Raw genomic sequence first — 21,161 nt, 5'->3', positions numbered from 1 at the left:
CAACCTGATAATGTTGCATCTACCCCGGCGCTTAGAACAGGGCTTGGCACATAGTAAGTGGCTTAAATACTGAAACAAAAACAAAAAAAAAACCAAACCAGAGTTGGTAGACACGTTCCCTTCTCACAACGAGCTCACAGTCTAAAGGGGGAGACAGACAATAATATTCATTCAATAGTATTTATTGAGCACTTACTATGTGCAGAGCACTGTACTAAGCGCTTGGAATGAACAAGTCAGCAACAGATAGAGACACAGTCCCTGCCGTTTGACGGGCTTACAGTCTAATCGGGGGAGACAGGCAGACAAGAACGATGGCAATAAATAGAGTCGAGGGAGAGAACATCTCGTAAAAACAAAAACAATGGCAGCAAAATAGAATCAAGGCGATGTACAATTCATTAACAAAATTAATAGGGTAAAGAAAATATATGCAGTTGAGCGGACGAGTACAGTGCTGAGGGGAGGGGAAGGGAGAGGGGGAGGAGCAGAGGGAGATGGGGGGAAAGAGGGGTTAAGCTGCGGAGAGGTGAAGGGGGGGGCGGTAGAGGGAGTAGAGGGAGAAGGGGAGCTCAATCTGGGAAGGCCTCTTGGAGGAGGTGAGTTTTAAGTAGGGTTTTGAAGAGGGAAAGAGAATCAGTTTGGCGGAGGTGAGGAGGGAGGGCGTTCCGGGACCGCGGGAGGACGTGGCCCGGGGGTCGACGGCGGGATGGGCGAGACCGAGGGACGGCGAGGAGGTGGGCGGCGGAGGAGCGGAGCGTGTGGGGTGGTCGGTAGAAAGAGAGAAGGGAGGAGAGGTAGGAAGCGGCGAGGTGATGGACAGCCTCGAAGCCTAGAGTGAGGAGTTTTTGTTTGGAGCGGAGGTCGAGAGGTAGGGAGGGGCGAGGTGATGTAGAGCCTTGAAGCCTAGAGTGAGGAGTTTCTGTTTGGAGTGGAGGTCGATAGGCAACCACTGGAGGTGTTTAAGAAGGGGAGTGACATGCCCAGATCATTTCTGCAGGAGGATGAGCCGGGCAGCGGAGTGAAGAATAGACCGGAGCGGGGCGAGAGAGGAGGAAGGGAGATCGGAGAGAAGGCTGACACAGTAGTCTAGCCGGGATATAACGAGAGCCCGTAGCAGTAAGGTAGCCGTTTGGGTGGAGAGGAAAGGGCGGATCTTGGCGATATCGTAAATGTGAGACCGGCAGGTCTCGGTAACGGATAGGATGCGTGGGGTGAACGAGAGAGACGAGTCAAGGACGACACCGAGATCGCGGGCCCGAGTGACGGGAAGGATGGTCGTGCCCTCCACGGTGATAGGGAAGTCTGGGAGAGGACCGGGTTTGGGAGGGAAGATGAGGAGCTGTCTTGCTCCTGTTGAGTTTTAGGTGGCAGGCCGACATCCAGGTGGAGACATCCTGGAGGCAGGAGGAGATGATAACATAAATACATAAATTATGGATATGTACATAAGTGTTGTGGTGCTGAGGGAAGGATGAATAAACTAAAAGATCTAAATCACATTAATTTATTTATATTAATGTCTTTCTCCCCCTCTAGACTGTGAGCTCATTGTGGGCCCGGAATGTGTCTATTATATTGTTATACTGTACTCTCCCAAGCACTTAGTATAGTGCTCTGCACACAGTAAGCGCCTTGATAAATTCATTTGAATGAATGAATGAATGAATGAATGAAAGAAAGAGAAACAAAGATTATTCCAAAGGATAGATAGAGTAGTGGGGAAGTTACTTTGGGAGGGGCGATCCACTCATAGTCTGTGACAAGTGGAAATTTGGATCGTGGAAGAACAATCAAGGGAACAATCTTGGAGGCAAGAAAGAAACATGAAACTGGAGAGAGGCTGAAGAGACCTTCTAGCTGAGCTATTGACTTTCAGTGACTCACCCTTCTAAGAAAATTGGTCAGAGTTAAAAATAAAGTGTGTACCTCATCTCTTCTCCAGTGATTCTACCAACAGTGATTACTCCCATCCCTGCCAGTAAAGATAATTGTGCTGGAGAATGATCCAGAGATGCGTTCTTGTTCTCTGGGGTTAGCTGCCGTATGTTAGTTGTGGAGAGGTTGTGGTGAAGCTTTCCTTGAAGAAAGTACGTAAACAATGTCCAGATAGAAGTCTACTTGTCCCACCTCCTTTATAAGCCAACGGTTCAGTCGATCAAGTGGGAAAGTTGGTAATGGAACTGGATGTGGGGAGAGCTAATAAAACTTTAAAAGCAAAAAGAAGTAGTGTGACCTGTCGGAAAGTGAATAGGCCTGGGACTTGGAGGACCTGGGTTCTAATCCTGGCTCTGCCAATTGCTTGCCATGTGTGACCTAGGGCAAGGATTGAATACCTGTTCTCCCTTCTGCTTAGACTTTGAGCCCCGTGAGTGACAGGGACTGTGATCTAATTAACTTGTTAGCCTGGACTGTGTCTGATCTAATTAACTTGTACTTACCCCAGTGTTTAGAACACTGCTTGACTCACAGTAAGTGCTTAGCAAATACCACAAAAAAACCCAAAACAAACAAACAGAAATGGTTCCCAGATCCTACTCTTCTCTTTTTGGTTAAATATCCTTCTATCACATCCTCCCAACATAGGTATAGGTTTCAAGGATTTAAGGTTGTCTACTCCAGGGTCAAGTTTTGTCAATCCCTGTGCTGTTCCTGTAGAGGAAAGGGGCATGTATCCAATCACCCCTGTGTTTCAGATCTCTTTTTGACTGTGTGCAATGCAATTTCCTTCTGGTGGGGTGGCTTTAGAACTCCCCAGCTTTGGAGGAGTTGTTAGTTGGGATCTGATCATCATCATCACATTTTTATCAGCATTTGTTTGCTACCTAGTGGGACTTGTCAAAGTAATTTAAACTGGTTACATGATAAGGGATCTTCAGGGATCACTGCTGAGTGAGGAGGCAGATAGGAGGTAGCATCCTTTCTAGCTTGTATTTGAGGTAGTTGCCTCACTTAGTCGGTGTTATTTGTTGAGTATTTATTGTGTGCAGAGTACTGTACTAAGCCCCTGGGAAAGTACAATACAATAAGAACAAAAATAACAATATTTGTTAAGCATTCTAAGAATCAAGCACCATTCCAAGCTCTGAGAAAGGGTCACAATAATCAGGGCCCACACAGGTTCACAATCTGGTCATTAATGATGGTATTCCTTAAGCGCTTACTATATGTCAAGCACTGTTCTAAACACTGGGGTAGATACAAGGTAATCAGGTTGGACACAGTTCCTGTCCCACATGGGGCTCACAGTCTTAATCCCCATTTTACAGATGAGGTAACTGAGGCCCAGAGAAATGACTTGCCCAGGGTGTCACAGCAGGCACGGGGTGGAGCCAGGATGAGAACCCAGGTCCTCTGACTCCCGAGAGCCGTGCTCTTTCCACTAGGTCACACTGCCCTTCAACAGAATTGGCAGACGTGATCCCTGCTCACAAGGAGTTTACAGTCCGCAGTGGGAGACAAAACATTAGAACAGATGACGGATAAGGGAAATAATGTTGGTATTTGTTAAGTGCTTACTATGTGCAGAGCACTGCTCTAAGCAGTGGGGTAGATTTACAGGGTAATCATATTGTCCCATGTGAGGCTCACAGACTTCATTCCTATTTTACAGATGAGGTAAATGAGACACAGAGAAGTGAAGTGACTTGCCCACAGTCACACAGCTGCCAAGTGGCAGAGCTGGGATTTGAACCCATGACCTCTGACTCCCAAGCCCGGGCTCTTTCCACTGAGCCATGCTGCTCCTCTACAATAGTCAACCCTGCCGTTAGCTCAGTTTCATTCACTACAGCTGGACATTGCAGTTGCAGCTCAGATTGTTGCCTGCCTGCCCTCGGGGGATGGAGTGGTAATCCCGGGGAGTCCTAAGGCAGAAATTATTGACTGGTGTAAATTTTGATGAGACCAAACACTTTCAGTACCCATCAAGGTCTAGAGTATATATTGACCAAGAGACTTCTGTTGTGTTTTTTTAAGAATAAGTCTGAAAAAAAGAAAAGCGCACATTGAAGATAAGCCCTCTGAAACCTCCAATTTCTAACTTTCCTAGATGTTTTTTCAAAACCCAGTGAGCCAATCAATAGTATTCACTGAGTACCTGTTGTCTCCAGATCACTGTGTTAAGCGCTTGAGAAATAGAAACAGAATAATTTACCAACAGGGGAGGAGAAGAGAATGAAGATAGGGACATGGGGATAGTGCGCTTAAATAGAAGAGCATGTAAGGCCATATGTACAAAGTGCTACAAGTGCTTGTGAGGGCATAGGTGTAGGTGCTTAGGCAGTAGTTGAGAGGGGCAAAAAAATAAATCAGGGAAGGCCTCCTGGAGGAAATGGGATTTCAGAAAGGCCTTATTAATGTCTATCATCCCCTCTTGACTGTAAACTCATTACGGGCAGGGTAAGAGTCCGGTAATTCTCTTGTATTGTACTCTCCCAAGCACTTAGAACAGTGTTCTGCACATAGTAAGTGCTTAATAAATACTATTGACTGATTGATCTTTGATTGAGGAGAGCTGTGATGTAGTGGCCAATATGGGAAAAAGACACTGTAGAAATAAATACCTCTCCCAAGAAAAGCAGAAAGCAGTAGATAAATGTCCTTTTCCAAGTAGCTATTGCTACCCTAATGCCCAGAAAGAATGAATTAACCCCAGCTTGGTGAGCAGTTTGCTCCTGAGATCACTCTGAGATGGCTTCTGGCGTAGCTCCGTCTTCTGGGAGACTTTCGAGAAGCAGTTTGAAACTTTCCTGAAAATTCCCTGGCAAAATCTAATCTTTTATTTGTGATGCTTATCAACTGAGACACGGTAGGAAAGTAGTCATAACAGTAACAAATAATGGAAAGTGAAACGCTGATTACTTTGAAGCCGGCAAAAAAGATATAAGGCGGTGTTCAGTGCTGAGCGCTGCCGTTTCCAAGCAATGTAGAAAATTTGGAGAGGAAAGGTTAAGGGAACTAAAACTATTTAGCCTGAATAGAAAGTCTTAAATATAGAATATGGAAGGTCTACACAGTATGTGGAGAACAGAGACCAGCTAGTGAGGAGGAACTCATTTCAGAACATGAGAAAATGGGCATAAATTATAGCAAGAGGAATCAATTGGAGAATCAGTGTTGTCTAGTGGATAGAGCATGGAACTGGGAGTCAGAAGGACCCGGGTACTAATCCCAGCTCTGCCATTTGTCTGCTGTGTGACCTTAGGCAAGTCACTTTATTTCTCTGTGCCTCAGTTACCTCATCAGTAAAAGAAGAATTAAGATTATGAGCCCCATGTGGGACAGGGACTGTATCCAACCCAAGTAGCTTTTATCTACCACAATGCTTCGTAGATTGCTTGGTACATGGAAAGAGCTTAACAAATACTATTAAGAAAATCAGAAGAATTTTTTGACAGAGGAATATGGGAATAGGTTCCTGGAGAAGACTGATGCATCTCCATCTGTGGGGGCTTTAAGTACAGGGGAGAGAGTGATATCATCGAGAATGGTGAGGCTTGGCCCTGCCTTATGATGGGGCAGTTCTCTTAGGTGGCTACTCAATCAATCACTGGTATTTACTGAACACTTACTATTTACAGAGCACTGTACTAAGCATTTGGGAGAGTTCAGTACAGCAGAATTAGCAGTCATGTTCCCTGTCCATAATGAGCTTACTCAACCTCCCTTCCTCTTTTTCTGTTCTTCTAACCCCTGCTCCTGTTTCTTTGTCTTTCCAGATGACTCTCAACCACTCAATGATATTTATTGAGCACTGACTATGTGCAGGACACTGCGCTAAGTGCTTGGGAGAGTATAGTATGACAGAGTCCGCAGTCATCGTGGCTCAGTGGAAAGGGCACGGGCTTGGGAGTCAGTGGTCATGGGTTCGGATCCCGGCTCTGCCACTTCTCAGCTGTGTGACTGTGGGCAAGTCACTTGACTTCTCTGGGCCTCAGTTACCTCATCTGTAAAATGGGGATTAAGACTGTGAGCCCCAAGTGGGACAACCTGATTACCCTGTATCTACCCCAGTGCTTAGAACAGTGCTCTGCACATGGTAAGCACTTAACAAATACCAACATTATTATTAAATCAGCAAAAGGAGTCTCTCTCCAGCCCTGGCCATACACCACTTACATGCATATCCTTATACCATCCCGTTTCCCCTATTTGTAATCAATCAGTCGATCAACTATTTATTGAATGCTCGCTGTGTGCAGAGCACTGTATTAAGAGCATCTGTAGACTTTAAGCTCCCCCTCTAGACCTTAGGCTTGTTGTGGGCAGGGAATATGTTTATTGTTGTATTGTATTTTCCCAATGCTTAATACAGTGCACTGCACACAGTAAGCGCTCAATAAATATGATGGAATGAAATAATACTTTAATGTCTTTCTCCTCCCGTAGACCCTAAGCTCCTTGTGGAGGAGAAAGGCAGGGATGTTCTAGGAGAGAAGGAGGGGCAAAAATTGCTAACCAATGACTGTAAACTCCTCTCTAGACTATAACCTTCTTCTTATCAAGGAACAGGTCTACCAACTCTGTTGTATTGTACTCTCCCAGGAACTTAGCACAGTGCTCTCTGTGCACACCGAAAGCACTCAATAAATACCAGTAATTGATTGAGCCTAACAGGATGTAGAGAGAACGCTGAGTAGGAACCGAAAAACCTTTCAGAAAGATTACAAAATGTGATTTCTGAATTGGTGACCAACACTATTTTGGGGAAATTCCCCAGAGCGTGTGACATACTTCAGTGTAATTTTACGCTCTAGTTGTTGTCGACATCATCGCCAGCTATAGCCTGTTGGAAGGCTGTTTTGGAACTGCCCCAAGCTCTGTGTCAGAATCCTTAGCACCGAAGGAATTCAAACTGAACTGGCCAGCAGAAAGCTCTTTACGAACATCATGGGGGTAGAGATATTCTTGAGTCTAAATAATAATAAAAATAATAATCATGGTAATAATGATTGTGGTATTTTTTCAGCACTTCCTCTGTGCTATGCTGTGTACTAAGTACTGGGCTAGATGCAAGGTAATCAAGATGAACTCGGTCTCTGTCAGGCTGACAGCCTAAGTAGGAGAAAGAATGGGTATTTAATCCCCATTTGACAGATGAGGAAACTGAGGTATCAGGGGATTTGGGTTCTAATCCTGGCTCTGCCGCATGTCTGCTCTGTGAGATTGGGCTGGTCACTTAACTTCTCTTGGCCTCAGTTAACCTAACCTGTAAAATGGGGATTAAGACTGTGAGCCCCATGAGGGACAGTCAGCCAGCTAATATTTATTGAGCGCTTCCCATGTGCAGAGCACTCTAGTAAGCGCTTGCGAGAATACAGTGCAACAATATAACACACAATGAGTTTACAGTGTCCAACCTGATTAGCTTGTATCTCCCCTAGTGTTTAGTGTAGTGCCTGGCACATAATAAGCGCTTAACATATATCACAAAAAATGTCTTGCCTAAGGTCACACAGCAGGCAATTGGGATTAGAACCCAGGTCCATTGCCTCCCAGGCCCATGTTCTTTCCACTAGGCCTGTAGTTATCATAAAGAGGGGCCTTCTCCAGAGGGCCTGAATGCCCTCTGACTTCGAAAGAATGCTTGCTCTCCCCCTGTGCCAAAGAATCTAGAATTTTGCACAAGTTCTCCACATTACCTCTGAGCCAACTATCAATCAGTGGCATTTATTGAGTGCTTATTATGTGCAGAGTACTGTACTAAACGCTCAGGAGAGTACCGTATAAGGGAATTAGCAGACACGATCCTTGCCCATAATAAGCTTATAGTATAGAGGGGGAGAAAGACATTAATATAAATTAGTAATTTATATGTCGCTCATACTTACTTCCCTAATGCTGTGTGGCTGTTAACCCAGAAGCAGGGTTGCCTAGGCAAAAGACCACCCAGGTTCTAATCCTGCCTCTACCACTTGCCTCCTCTGTGACCTTGGGTGAATTACTTAACTTCTCTGTGCCTTAGTTTCCTCATCTGGAAAATGAGGGTCCAACACCTGATCTCTCCCCCACCTCCTAAGACTGTGAGTTTGATGAGGAGCAGGATTTCTTTTTGACCCCCATTCTCCTGTATCTACCCCAGCATTTAGTACAGTGCTTGGCCCATACTGACTGCTTAGCAGTATCATCATCATTATCATTATCATCATCATCCCTAGAGATGCAGTCTCAATCAGTGAGATGTACTGAATCACCGGCTGTGTGAAGAGCACTTTACTAAGTGCTTGAAAGTGCTTGCACTAAGCATTTAGTACAGTGTTCTGCACATGATAACTGCTCAGAAAATGCCATTGATTAATTGATAAATTGATTGAAAGATTCAATAACAAAGTCCTTAAGGAACCTGCAATCTAATAGGGGAAGACACAAACGTATTTATAGTTAGGAGGAAAAGGAAAGATACTGATCGTTTATATCGAGACAATTGAAAGACGGATAAGTGAATAAACAGTAGAGCACACAAGTGCCATGAGGGCAGAAAGTATGAAGATTTTGAGGTGGTTGTTAAGAGGCTAGGATCTGGGGAGAAGAAAATGAATTGGGGAAGTCCTGTTGGAGAAGGAGGGATTTCAGGAGGGCTTTGAAGAGAGGGAGAACTGCAGGCTGGTGGATTTGAAAGGGAAAGAAATTGTAGATGAGGGGACAAAGAGTTTGGGAAGGAGGAAAGGACAGTGAGGTTTGCTTGAGAAGAGCTTATGGTGAGAATGGGATTGAGCAGGTGACAAGGGCAAATCAGTAAGAAGGAGAGAGCTGTTGAAGAGCTTAGAAGCCATTCAGTCATTTATTGAGTGCTTACTATATGCAGAGCATTGTACTAAGCCCTTGGGAATGTACAATACAAGAAACATTCCCTGCCTGCATCGAGCTTACAGTCTAGAGGGGAAGGCGGATATTAATATAAATAAATAAATGACAGATATGTACATAAAGTGCTTTGGGATTGAGAGGAGGGGATGAATAAAGGGAGCAAGTCAGGGCGACCAGGAAGGGAGAGGGAGAAGAGGAAAGGAGGGCTCAGTCAGGGAAGGCTTCTTGGAGGAGATGTGCCTTCAATAAAGCTTTGAAGGTAGGAAGAGTAATTTCTGTTGGTTATGAGGAGGGAGGGCATTCCAGGCCAGAGATGGGATGTGAGAGAGAGGTCGGTGGTGAGATAGAGATAAACGAGATGAAGGTACAGTGAGAAGGTTAGCGTTAGAAGAGCAAAATGTGCGGGCTGGGGTGTAGTAGGAGGGTAGCGAGATGAGGTAGAAAGGGGGTGGTCAGCAATAGTCAGCAACGGTCAGCAATTTTTGCTTTTGTTGCAGGGAAATGGATAGTCCCTGGACGTTTTTGAGGAGGAGAAAGATTTGTGTAGAATTTGGCTTTAGAGAGATGACCTGGGCTACGGAGTCAACTTCATACTTCAAAGAGTGGTGGAGGCTTGGAGACCAATGAGAAGATTGCCATGATATCCTAATTAGGAGGTGACAAGAGATTAAACTAGGGGAGAAATAATGATAATGAGGATGATAATATTAATAATTTTATTTTTTAAGTACTTACTAGGTGCCAAGTCCTTTACTAAGCGCTAGGGTAGATAAAAGATTCAGTCTAAGTAAGAGGGAGAACAGGTATCGAATCCCAGTTTTGCTGACGAGGGACCTGAGGCCCATAGAACTTAAGTGATTTGCTCAAGGTCACACACCTGGTAAGTGGTGGAGCTGGGGTTTAAACCCAGATCCTCTTACTCCTAGGCCCATGCTCTTTCCACTAGGTCTTGCTGGTAGTGGTGTTTGGATTGAAAAGAAGGTGTGACAATGAGAAATGTGGAAAATGACTGGCAAGATTTAATGACAGACTGAATGCAAGGATTAAAAGAGAGGGAGAAGTCAAAGATGACAGCAAGATGGTAGGCTTCTGAAATGGGGTATTGCTGACAGATGGGGAAATTAAGAGGAGGAAGGTGAAGAGTTTAGTTTTGGACGTGTTAAGTTTAAGGTAAGATAAGTTTAAGGTGATGCTGCCTTGGGGTCAAGAGGAAGGGGGAGATTGTATAGCAAGGGAGGGTTTGGGGCTGCTGAGGTAGAGTTGGGAATCATCTGCGGAGAAGGAGCTGAAGTTTTGTGAACAGGTGAGCTCCTTGAAAACGTGAGTATAGAGTCAGAAGTAAGGTGGCCTAGTAGAAAAAGTATGGCCCTGGGAGTCAGAAGACCTGGGTTTTAATCCCAGGTCTGTCACTTACCTGCTGTGTGACCTTGCGCAAGTCATTTCTCTGTGCCTCAGTTCTGTCACTTCCAAAATGGGGATTCAGTACCTATTCTTCCTTCCACTTAGACTGTGAGCACCATGTGGGACTTGATTATCTTGTGTCTACCCCAGCACTTAGCACAGTGCTTGGTACATAATAATCGCTTAATAAATACCATTATTACTATAAATAAGGGGACCAAAAATTAATCTTGTGGGTGATCCACAGTGAGGGGATGAAAGATGAAAAAGTTAATGAATGTAAGTGTCAAAGAGCAGTTGGAGAGGTTGGAGGAGAATTAGATGAGTATTGTGTTGGTGAAACAAGGGTAAGATAGTCTTCCTAGTAGTACCTAAAACTTAAGCACCACCTGAAACTCAACATGTCCGAGACAGAACTCCTTATCTTCCTTCCCAAACCCTGTCCTCTCCATGACTTTCCTGTCACTGTGAACGGCACTACCATCCTTCCCCTCTCACAAGCCCACAACCTCAGTGTTATCTTTGACTCCGCTCTCTCATTCAGCCCACATATCCAATCCGTCATCAAAGCCTGCCAGTCTCACCTTCACAACATCACCAAGATCTGCTCTTTCCTCTCCATCCAAACCGCCACCATGTTAGTGCAATCACTCATCTTATCCCGACTGGATTACTACATCAGCCTCCTTTTTGACCTCCAAACCTCCTGTTTCTCATCACTTCAATCTATACTTCACTCTGCTGCCCGGATTATCTTTCTACAGAGATGCTCTGGGCATGTCACTGCCCCCCTCAAAAATCTTCAGTAGTTGCCTGTTAACCTCCATATCGAGAAAAAACTCCTCATTATTGGCTTCAAAGCTTTCCATCACTTTGTCCCCTCCTACCTCATCTCCCTTCTTTCCTTCTACATCCCAGCCCACACACTCCGCTCCTCTGGTGCTAACCTCCTCAGGGTGCCTCATTCTGACCTGTCCCACTCTCGACCCCTGGCCCATGTCCTACCTCTGGCCTGGAATACCCTCCCTCCTGAAATCTGCCAAACCATCACACTTCCCCCCTTCAAAGCCCTACTGAAGGCTCACCTCCTCCAAGAGGCCTTCCCAGACTAAGCCCCTCTTTTCCTCAGCTCCCTCACTCATCACCCCAACTCGCTCCCTTTGCTCTAACCCCCTGCCCCACAGCACTCATGTATATATGTACATACCTATAATTCTATTTATATTAATGCCTGTTTACTTGTTTTGACGTGGATATCTGTAATTCTGTTTATATTGATGCTATTGATGCCTGTTTACTTGTTTTGATGTCTGTCTCCCTCCTTCTAGACTGTAAGCCCATTGTGGGCAGAAGTTATCTCTACTGCTGAATTGTACTTTCTAAGTGCTTAGTACAGTGGTCTGCACACAGTAAGTGCTCAATAAATATGACAATGAATGAATGAATGGTAGTAGTATTTATTAAGTGCTTACTGTAGGCACAGCACTGTACTAAGCACTTGGAAAGAATATATGGATGAGAATTAGACACAGTCCCTATCCAAAAGGGCACTCCCAATCTAAAATAACAATAATAATAATAATAGTTATTATTATGACATTTGTTAAGCACTTACTATGTGCCAGTCACTATACTAGGGCTGGGGTGGATATAAGCAAATCAGGTTGGACGCCGTCTCTGTCCCTTTAGGGGTTCGCAGTCAAAATCTTTCTAGAAGTAAGGAATGATTGTGATAGTGTCCACGGAAATGGAAAGGTCAAGGAGGACACAGTGGAACCCATTGGATATGAGATTATGAGGGGCCCATTTCTTTGAAGTGAAGGGGTGAAACCTATATTGCATGGATCAAGATGAGAACTACTAGAGAGGACGTGGAGACAGTGGCTGAATACATAATAATGATGGTATTGTTAAGTGCTTACTATGTGCCAAGCACTGTTCTAAGCACTGGGGTAGATACAAGGTAATCAGGTTGTCCCATGTGGGGCTTCCGGTCTTAATCTCCATTTTACAGATGAGGGAACTGAGGCACAGGGAAGTTAAGTGACTTGTCCAAAGTCACACAGGTGACAAGTGGCAGAGCCGGTATTAGAACCGACAACCTCTGACTCCCAAGCCCGTGCTCATGCCACTGAGCCACGCTGTTTCCCATTCGAGAAGTGGAAGCAGACAGATGGGCCACTAACCAGAGGAGGCTGTGGTAGCAGGAAAAGGCTCTTTTTATTACTGGAGACTTGATGGTGTGCTAAGGCAGAGGAGGCGGAGCTAATAGAGAGTGAGGTTTGCATATCTTCTAGCCCCCATTCTCACATTCATTAACCCCCTCCAAGGCAGCAACCTGATTTCAGTTAGTCCAGTCTTCATTTGGGTCCCAAGCTAATTTGCACGGCGACATTAAGCCATTTAATGGAAACCTAATCTAATGGAAGGTAACAAAATCTGACTACTACTACTGAATTGCCTTGTGGATTTTGACCAGTGACTTCAGATTAATCCACTTTTGCAAGTCAGCCAGTCAGTCGTATTTATTGAGCACTTGCTGTGTGCAGAGCACTGTACTAAGCACCTGGGAGAGTACAATATAGCAATAAACAGACACATTCCCCGCCCACAACAAGCTTGCAGTATAGAGGGGGAGACAGGCATGAATATAAATAAATAAATTACAGATGTGGACCTAAGTACCATGGTGTTGGAGAGGGTATACTCACTTGGGAAAATGCTGTCAGTGTCTCTGCCACTGTTAATTGTTCGTTCATTCATCCAGTCATATTTATTGAGCACTTATTGTGTGCAGAGCACTGTGCTAAGCACTTGGAAAGTACAATTCAGCAAGAAATGGAGACAATCCCTACCCAACGACAGACTCACAGTCTAGAAGAGGGGGAGACAGAAAACAAAACAAAACAAGTAAACAGGCATCAGTAGCATTAATGTAAATAGAATTATAGATGTATACACGTAATTAATAAAATAAATAGAATAATAAATATGTACATATATATACAAGTGCTGGGGGGAGGGGAGTAGAGCAGAGTTCCCCTCTGTCGTTCTTTCTTTTGGGGAAAAGTGGCACTGTCTCTCAGTCAGCTCTGCCCCTCCCCTGTCTCTTAGCTAGAGAAGCAGCATGGCTTAGTGGATAGAGCACGGGCCTGGGAGTCAGAAAGACCTGGGTTCTAATCCCGGCTCCACCATATGTCTTCTGCTGTGTGCCCTTGGGCAAGACACTACTTCTCTGAATCTCAGTTCCCTCCTCTGTAAACTGGAGATTAAGAGTGTGACCCCTTTGTGGGACAGGGACTGTGTCCAACCTAGTTAACTTGTGTTTACCCCAGTGCTTAGAACAGTGCTTGGTACGTTGGAAGTGCTTAACAAGTACCATAATTATTATAAATGATTAGCTTTGCCCCTCTCTTGTCTCTGTCAGCTCTGCCCCTCCCTGCTCCCACCCATGCTGTTCCTAACACAGCCTCCTGCCACTCTTGGCTCTTAGGTGGGTGAGTGACAGAGCAGGCAGGAAGATGAGTATTTTGATATCACTTAAGAAACGTGATTAACCAAAAGGTGCATGGATTTTACAAAAGGGAGTTGCCGTTTCCGGTTTTATCTGTTTTAGTCACCTAACTTGATGACGGATTCAAGCCTGATTTGCATTAGTTTCAGAGTCTGTCAGATACCTCAGTTTCACTTCAGCATTTATTCACTCAAATGAGACTACACTTTGGTGGGCCTCTTTCCTTGTCAGTGACTTCACTGGTTGGCACCAGTTGAAAATTCATTAAAGGCTTCTGTTTTCTTAAGAAACCCCTTCCACCAAGCATGTTGTTTTCTTCTCTCTCTAGGATGAGCTGAAACTAGCTGGGAAGCAAGGAGCCACTTTGCTATCATGCATCAGAGAACCAGTAACCAAAAGTCCCTCGACCAAACTCAATCCTGATGAACTGGAGAATGTAGCTACCGTAGAGAGGTAAGAAGTCTTGCCTGTCTGCCCAGTTAGCAGCCTTAGGAGAGGGCAAACCAGGCAGGAATTCAAACAGTAGGAGCAAATGAACTTCGAATCAGGCTTTAGTCGTTAAAACAAACAAACAAAAAAACCCAACCTCTTTCTTTTTTCAATTTAGTAGAGTTGAATTTAAGAATAAGGTAAAATAAAACTGAAGAGGTTCAGTGATATGAATTCTGGCCACAGAGTATTCTGCTGTTTGATTAACTTAAAACACTGGAAGTAGGTATGGGGCCAAGTCATAAGGACTCTGTCCAGTTATCAATCAGTCAGTCATATTTACTGAGCACTTACTCTGTGCAGGTCAACGCACAACACCTCACTCGCCCAGCCCGACCGCACATATGTACGTATTCTTAGGCCCTGTCACTTCCCTTAGCTGAAATTTATTTTAATGTTTGTCTCCCCAGCTAGACCTTAAGCTTCTTGAGGGCAGGGGTTTTGTCTACCACTGCTATGGTACTGCACTCTCGCAAGCAAGCAGCAGCGTGGTCCCGTGGATAGAGCGTGGGCCCGAGAGTCAGAAGGATCCACAAGTCACTAAACTTCTCTGTGCCTCAGTTACCTCATCTGTAAATGGGGATTAAGGATGTGCGCCTTGGTGGGTCCAACCTGATTAGTTGGTATCTACCCCAGGGTTTAGTACAGTGTCTGGCACATAGTAAAAGCTTAACAAACACCATAATAAAAAAACACTTGGTACAGTGCTCTGCACCCAGTAAGCTTCCAATAAATACCATCTACTGCTTGGGAGAGTACAATAAAGTACCAGACATGATCTCTAACGGGTCTAACATCCTGTGGCAGTCGGGCCTCTGGACCATTGTCAAAACCAGTCGACATCAAAACATCCACAAGGTGTTTGACTCAGCAGGAATTGCTGAACGGAGTGTGGAGCCAGATGGATGGCCACAAAACCACCTTATCCTGGCTTCCTTCCTTCCTCAAGTTGCTTGACTGTTTGATTACAATATTCATTCAATAGTATTTATTGAGCACTTACTATGTGCAGAGCACTGTACTAAGCGCTTGGAATGTAAAAATCGGTAACAGAGACAGTCCCTGCCCTTTGACGGGCTTACAGTCTAATCGGGGGAGACGGATAGACAAGAACAATAGCAATAAATAGAATCAAGAATACAATACCCCTCTGACCCAACCTCACAATTTTGACATTCGTCAACAATATTCCCCTCTCCCCCCTCCTTTTCGTAAAGTCCCCCCTCTAGACTTCAAGCCTGTTTATAGTCGGGGAACATGTCTACCTACTGTTTCGTATTGATTGTACTCTGCCAACCACATAGTACAGTGTTCTGCACACAGTAAGCGTTCAATAAATACCATTGATTAATTGACTAGCCAGCAGGCCGAGGTAGGATCAGGGCTTGACGCCCTGCATATGCTACACACTCAGCACATAACTTTGCATGTTTTGAAAAATCCTAAGGAGCAGTGAGGGTAAGTACTACTTGAATGGGGTGGAGTTTACATATATGAAGTGTCGAGTCCTAATGCTTGCCTTTACCTACCAAGCAGAGATGTTCTGAGGAATGAAAAGACTTAAGTCCTGTGAAAGTGCTTTGTAAATAAAAACAGTATGAAATATATATGTATATGCGTTATATATATTTACACTCACATACATACACACACACACATATACATATATACATATGTGTGTGTGTGTGTATATATGAGATATATATATGTATATGTGTATATATATATATATGTGAGATATATATATCTCAAGGTAATGTATACTAGGATAGCCAGAAGACCCAACTTGAGAAAATGACACTGACAGAGTACATTTTGGGGATACGAGTTACGCTTGAGGTGGCAAACAAAACAAGCTTGGAATGTATTCACAGCTATTCACAACAATAAATGTATATTTTTTGTGTAGTTTATCCACGAGGAATGGAATGAGAAGCATCTGGATTCTGTTTGCTTTTAATTTCGCTTTGAATGATGAGCACACACTGGATATTTTTATCATAATAATTCATCCTTGCCTGCTTTAACTCTGTCCTCCCTTCCTCCCGGCAACATCCATTGCCCTTGCCAGTTGTCTCAGGCATTTAGCTCCTCCTCAAACCTCTTGTCCTACCTGCCTCTCCTAACTCCTTACCCTACTGTGAGTTTGTTGTGGGTAGGAAATATGTCAGCTTGTTGTAACGTATTCTCCCAAGCACTCAGCACAGTGCTTTGCACAGAGTAAGCGCTCAATAAATATGATTGAATGAATGAACGAATGAATAATGACCTGGCCACATATACTCTTGGGGAAATTGAAACCAATAGGCGTGAGCTCCCTCAAATCCCCCTTGCGGCTCTTTTCCAGTCCCTCTCTCCTCCTGCCCCTTCTTTAACTGTCCCATCTTACCCAGCAGTATCTCAAGAGGAGATCTTTCACCTGCTCTCAAAATTCACCCCCCAGCCTGCGCCTCTGCCCCATCCCTTTGCACCTTATCAAAACACTCGTCCCCTCCCTTCTTCCCTCCCTGACTGCCATCTTCACTCTCCAATGGCTTCTTCCACACTGTTTTCAAATAGGCTCATGTATTTTTACTAAATAAACCCACTACTCCTTCCAGTGATCACCCCATCTCCCTCCTACCGATTCTCTCCAAACTCCATGCTGCTTCTCAAGAAGCTCCAGTGGTTGCCCATCCACCTCTGCATCAAACAGAAACTCCTTACCATCGGCTTTAAAGTACTCCATCACCGTGCCTCCTCCTATCTTACTCTGCTGATTTTTTCAACAACCCAGCATGCTCAACTTACGGTACCTCAATCTCATCTATCGCATTTCCAGCCTCTTGCCTACATCCTGCCTCTGGTCTGGAACTCCGTCCCCCTTCATATCTGACAGACCACCACTCTACCCACCTTCAAAATTTTATTAATATAAAATTTCTCCAAGAGGCTTTCCCCAACTAGGCCCTTTTTTTCGCAACTCCCTCTCCCTTCTGTGTCGTTAGTGCATTTGGCTCCCTTCCCTTTAAGAACTTGATACCATTGATTGATTGACTTTCACCTCCCCTCCAGCACCGCAGAACTTAGTAAGCGCTCAGTAAATATGATTGACAGAATGAATGAATACATATCTATATTTAATTATTCATATTCATTTCTGTCTCCCTCTCTACACTGTAAACTCAGTGTGGGCAGGGAACATGTCTACCAACTCTGCTGTATTGTACTTTCCAAAGCACTTAGTAAAGTGCTCTGCACACAGTAAGCGCTTAATAAATGCCATTGATCAATTGCTTGAAATCGACTAATTTCACTGTAGTCGTTATTGAATGTTTGTGATCCAGGATATGTTTTTGAGGCTATATAGAGGGAGGTATTTGGGAAAGAGACATTATCACCTAAATTCTGGCTAATATACCCAAAATTATGATTATTTTGATTAGTAATAATACAAAAATAATAATTGTGCACTCAGCAGGAAGCACTGAGCCAAGCACTGTGTTAAGTACTGGGCTTGATACAAGATAATCAGGTCAGACATAGTCTCTGACCCACATGGGGCTCACATTCTAAGCGGGAGGAAGAATAGGTTATCTCCATTTTACAGATAAGGAAATTGAGGCACGGAGAAGTTAAATAACATGCCCAAGTTCTCACATCAGGCAAATGGCAGTCAGGATTAGAACCCAAATCCCCTGAATCCCAGGTCCATGGCCTTTCCCCTAGGTATTGTTCCTTCTCTATTTAGTTGTTTGATTAACTTTAAAACAGTGGAATTTATTGGCATTATTGTTTCCTCAGTGCAGAAATGCTTCAAGAACAGTGTGTGTGATCAGGGAGCTGAAATAAGTTAGTGACTGAAGAATAGTAAAGCAAAATGAATTAACATTTCACTGACTATGGCAGTTCTGCATATGTTAATGAAACATCTTTAGTAACTAAATTGATTCGAGGAGCTTACTCTCACAGACAGGGAACCAGAGAAAATGTGGATGGAGATTAAAGATGTCATCGAGGAAGAAAGCGACGCAGTATTGCAAAAAGTCAGGAAGCGGAAGAAGCCAAAATAGATGTTGAACCTCACTCTGGAAGTAGCCCGAAAAAGGAAAGAAGCAAAAATCATAGCACAAAAGAACCTGGTTAAAGAACCGAGCTGAGAATTCCAGTGGTCTGCCAGGAAAGACAAGCAGGAATGTTATAGCAGCATACATAAAAAAAATGGAAGTCAAAAACAAATGTGGGCGGACAAGATGACTATTTCAGAAGATTAAGGAAATTAAGGGAACACTTCATACTCGGATTGGCTTTGTCAGAAGCAAAGATGGACTGATGGTAAATGATGCCAGTGGAATCAAACAGAGATGGAGGGACTACACATAGAAACTATGCCAGCAGGATAGCAATATACGAGTATTTGAAGAAGTTCCTTATGAATTAGAGCCACTCATCATGGAATGCGAAGGTAGATCAGCTTTGCTTTGTCTTGTCAAAAATAAGGCACCTGGCTTTGATAGGCTTCCTATTGAGGTGTTTCAGGCAGCTGGAGAGGAGTCAAAGTCCTTACCAAATTATGGCTAACCATGTAATGACCATCTGATTGGAAGAGATCTTTTTATGTTCCAATACTGAAGAAAGATATAACTACGTGCGACAATTATCGTACAATTTCCTTGATCTCACATGCCAGCAAGGTATTGCTACTGGTTACGCAGCATTGAATGGAGACCTATATGGAAGGTGAATTCAAGCGGGATTCCGGAAAGGACGTGCTTGTGTCCATTGGATAGTTGAAAGGACAAGAGAATATCAAAAGGAAGTCACCGTATGCTTTGTTGATTATAATAAGGCCTTTGGCCTCATGGATCATGAGAAACTCTGGAGCACATTAAGGAAAATGGGCATGCTGGACCATTTAATTGCAATAATATGGAACCTGTATCCCAGACACTAGGCTACAGTAAGAACAAAATATGGGGAAACTGTTTGGTTTCCCATTAGTAAATGTGTAAGACAAGGCAATAATTGTGTTATTGCCTTATCTGTACACATTGCAATGTGTTATTGCCTTATCTGTTCATCTTTATGATGAATACATAATGAGAAAAGCCAGATTGGAGGCAGGAATAGAAACAAAAATCTCCAGTGGCTGCCTCACCATTGGCTTTAAGGCACTCCATCACCTTGCCCCCTCCTACACCTCTCACCTCGCTTCTCCCCTACAACCCAGCCCACACACTCACTCCCCTGGTGTTAACATTCTCACTGTGCCTCGATCTCACCTGTCTCACCCCCGACCCCTGGCCCACGTCCTACCTCTGGCCTGGAATTCCCTCCCTCCTCAAATCCACCGGAAAATTACTCTCTGCACCCTTCAAAGCCTTACTGAAGGCATATCCCCTTCAAAAAGCTTTCCCAAACTAAGCCCCATTTTTCCTCATCTCCCACTCCCTTCTGTGTCACCCTGACTTGCTCCCTTTGCTCTTCCCCCCTCTTCCCACCCAGGGCACTTATGTGTATATCTGTAATTTTATTTATTTATATTGATGTCTGTTTATCTGTATTGATATGTCTCCCCACCTCTAGACTGTGAGCTCATCGTGGGTAGGGATTGTCTCTCTTTATTGCTGTACTGTACTTTCCCAAGTGCTTAGTACAGTGCTCTGCACACAGTAAGTGATCAATAAATTCGATTGAATTAATGAATGAATTATGCTGATGATGCTACTACTAGCAGAAAGTGAAGAAGATTTGAAGAGCTTAGCATTAGAAGTGAAGGAGCAGAGCGAAAAGGTGGGCCAACATTTGAATGTCAAGAAAATAAAGATCATGACAACTGGAACTTTTAACACATTTATAGCAGATGGAGAGAGGATTGAAATAGTTGACAGTTTTTCTCTCTGTAATCAATAATCAATAATAAAGGAATTAGTAGTCAAGAAACACACTGAAGATTAACGTTAGGAAGATTTGCTATGAAGAGCCTGGAAAAAGTCATGAAACATGCTGATGTAACAATTTCCACAAAAATATAAATTGTCAATTCTATGGTATTTCCAGTGACAATGTATGGATCTGAAAGCTGGAGAGTGAAAAAACAGGATAGAAAAAGCATCGATTCTTTTGAAATATGGTGTTGGAGAAGGCTTTTATGAATACCATGGACTGCCCAAATAACAAACAAATGGATTTCGGAGCAGATGGAGTCAAAGTGGTCTTTGGAAGGTCAAATGACTTGCCATATTTTGGACACATCATCAGGAGGACTAATTCTCTGGAGAAGACACTAATGCTAGTAAGATTCCAGAGAAAACTTGGAGAGGCAGACCAGCAGCTAGATGGATAGAAGCCATAACAGTGATAACGGAAAAACCATTAGCAAGGTAACAGAGCATGGCAGAAGACAGGATGTTCTGGAGAAAATATATCCAAAGAACCGCTATGAATTGGAAACAAGTCGAAGCCACTTAATAATAATAAGAAGAAGAACTAGTGACACTTCAAGTGATTGCTTCAAGTCCTGCCCCGCTCCGGTGGAGAGAGCATCGCTCCGGGAATCAGGAGACCTGGGTTTTAGTCATTCAGTCAGTTAATCATATTGATTGAGCATTTACTGCATGCAGAGCACTGTACTAAGCGCTTGGGAGAGTACAGGATACCACTTTGGTTTGGAGCTGGCTAACACGGATGAGGACGGCACATTCCCTTTGACGTGTGCTGCACTTCTGCCCACCGATTCACTCGCTGCAGTCCGTGCTCCAGCAGATACATGATTGGAAGAAGCGAGAGAGTGGGGTGATGCTACACAAATCACTAGCACTGCAATCCCTAACTCTTGAAAGGGTCTCAGTCCCGAGGCCTCTTTATAGTCCTGATACCGTTATTCCTGATGGAAGACTCTATCGACGTAAAGTGACCTCGATAAAGAAGGCAGTAATTTCTTTTTCTATGGTATTTGTTACGTGATTAT

The 21,161-nt window shown here is 43.9% G+C and overlaps 1 protein-coding gene across 9 annotated transcripts in view; it reads left to right on the top strand.

Annotated features, from left to right (window-relative positions):
• Positions 1-21,161, top strand: part of MCF2L2 (MCF.2 cell line derived transforming sequence-like 2) — a 482,616-nt gene that overhangs the window by 202,105 nt on the left and 259,350 nt on the right. For all 9 annotated transcript variants that reach the window (XM_029058027.2, XM_029058038.1, XM_029058021.2 and 6 more), the window contains one exon: positions 14,052-14,176. In XM_029058027.2, the coding sequence (XP_028913860.1) occupies positions 14,052-14,176 (125 nt within the window). The remainder of the gene's footprint in view (positions 1-14,051; positions 14,177-21,161) is intronic.

This window comes from Ornithorhynchus anatinus, chromosome 1 (assembly GCF_004115215.2).
Source record: "Ornithorhynchus anatinus isolate Pmale09 chromosome 1, mOrnAna1.pri.v4, whole genome shotgun sequence".
In the NCBI taxonomy this organism is placed as follows: domain Eukaryota; kingdom Metazoa; phylum Chordata; class Mammalia; order Monotremata; family Ornithorhynchidae; genus Ornithorhynchus; species Ornithorhynchus anatinus.
Note: the sequence above shows the minus strand (reverse complement) of the source record. Positions and strands in the feature narration are given on the sequence as shown.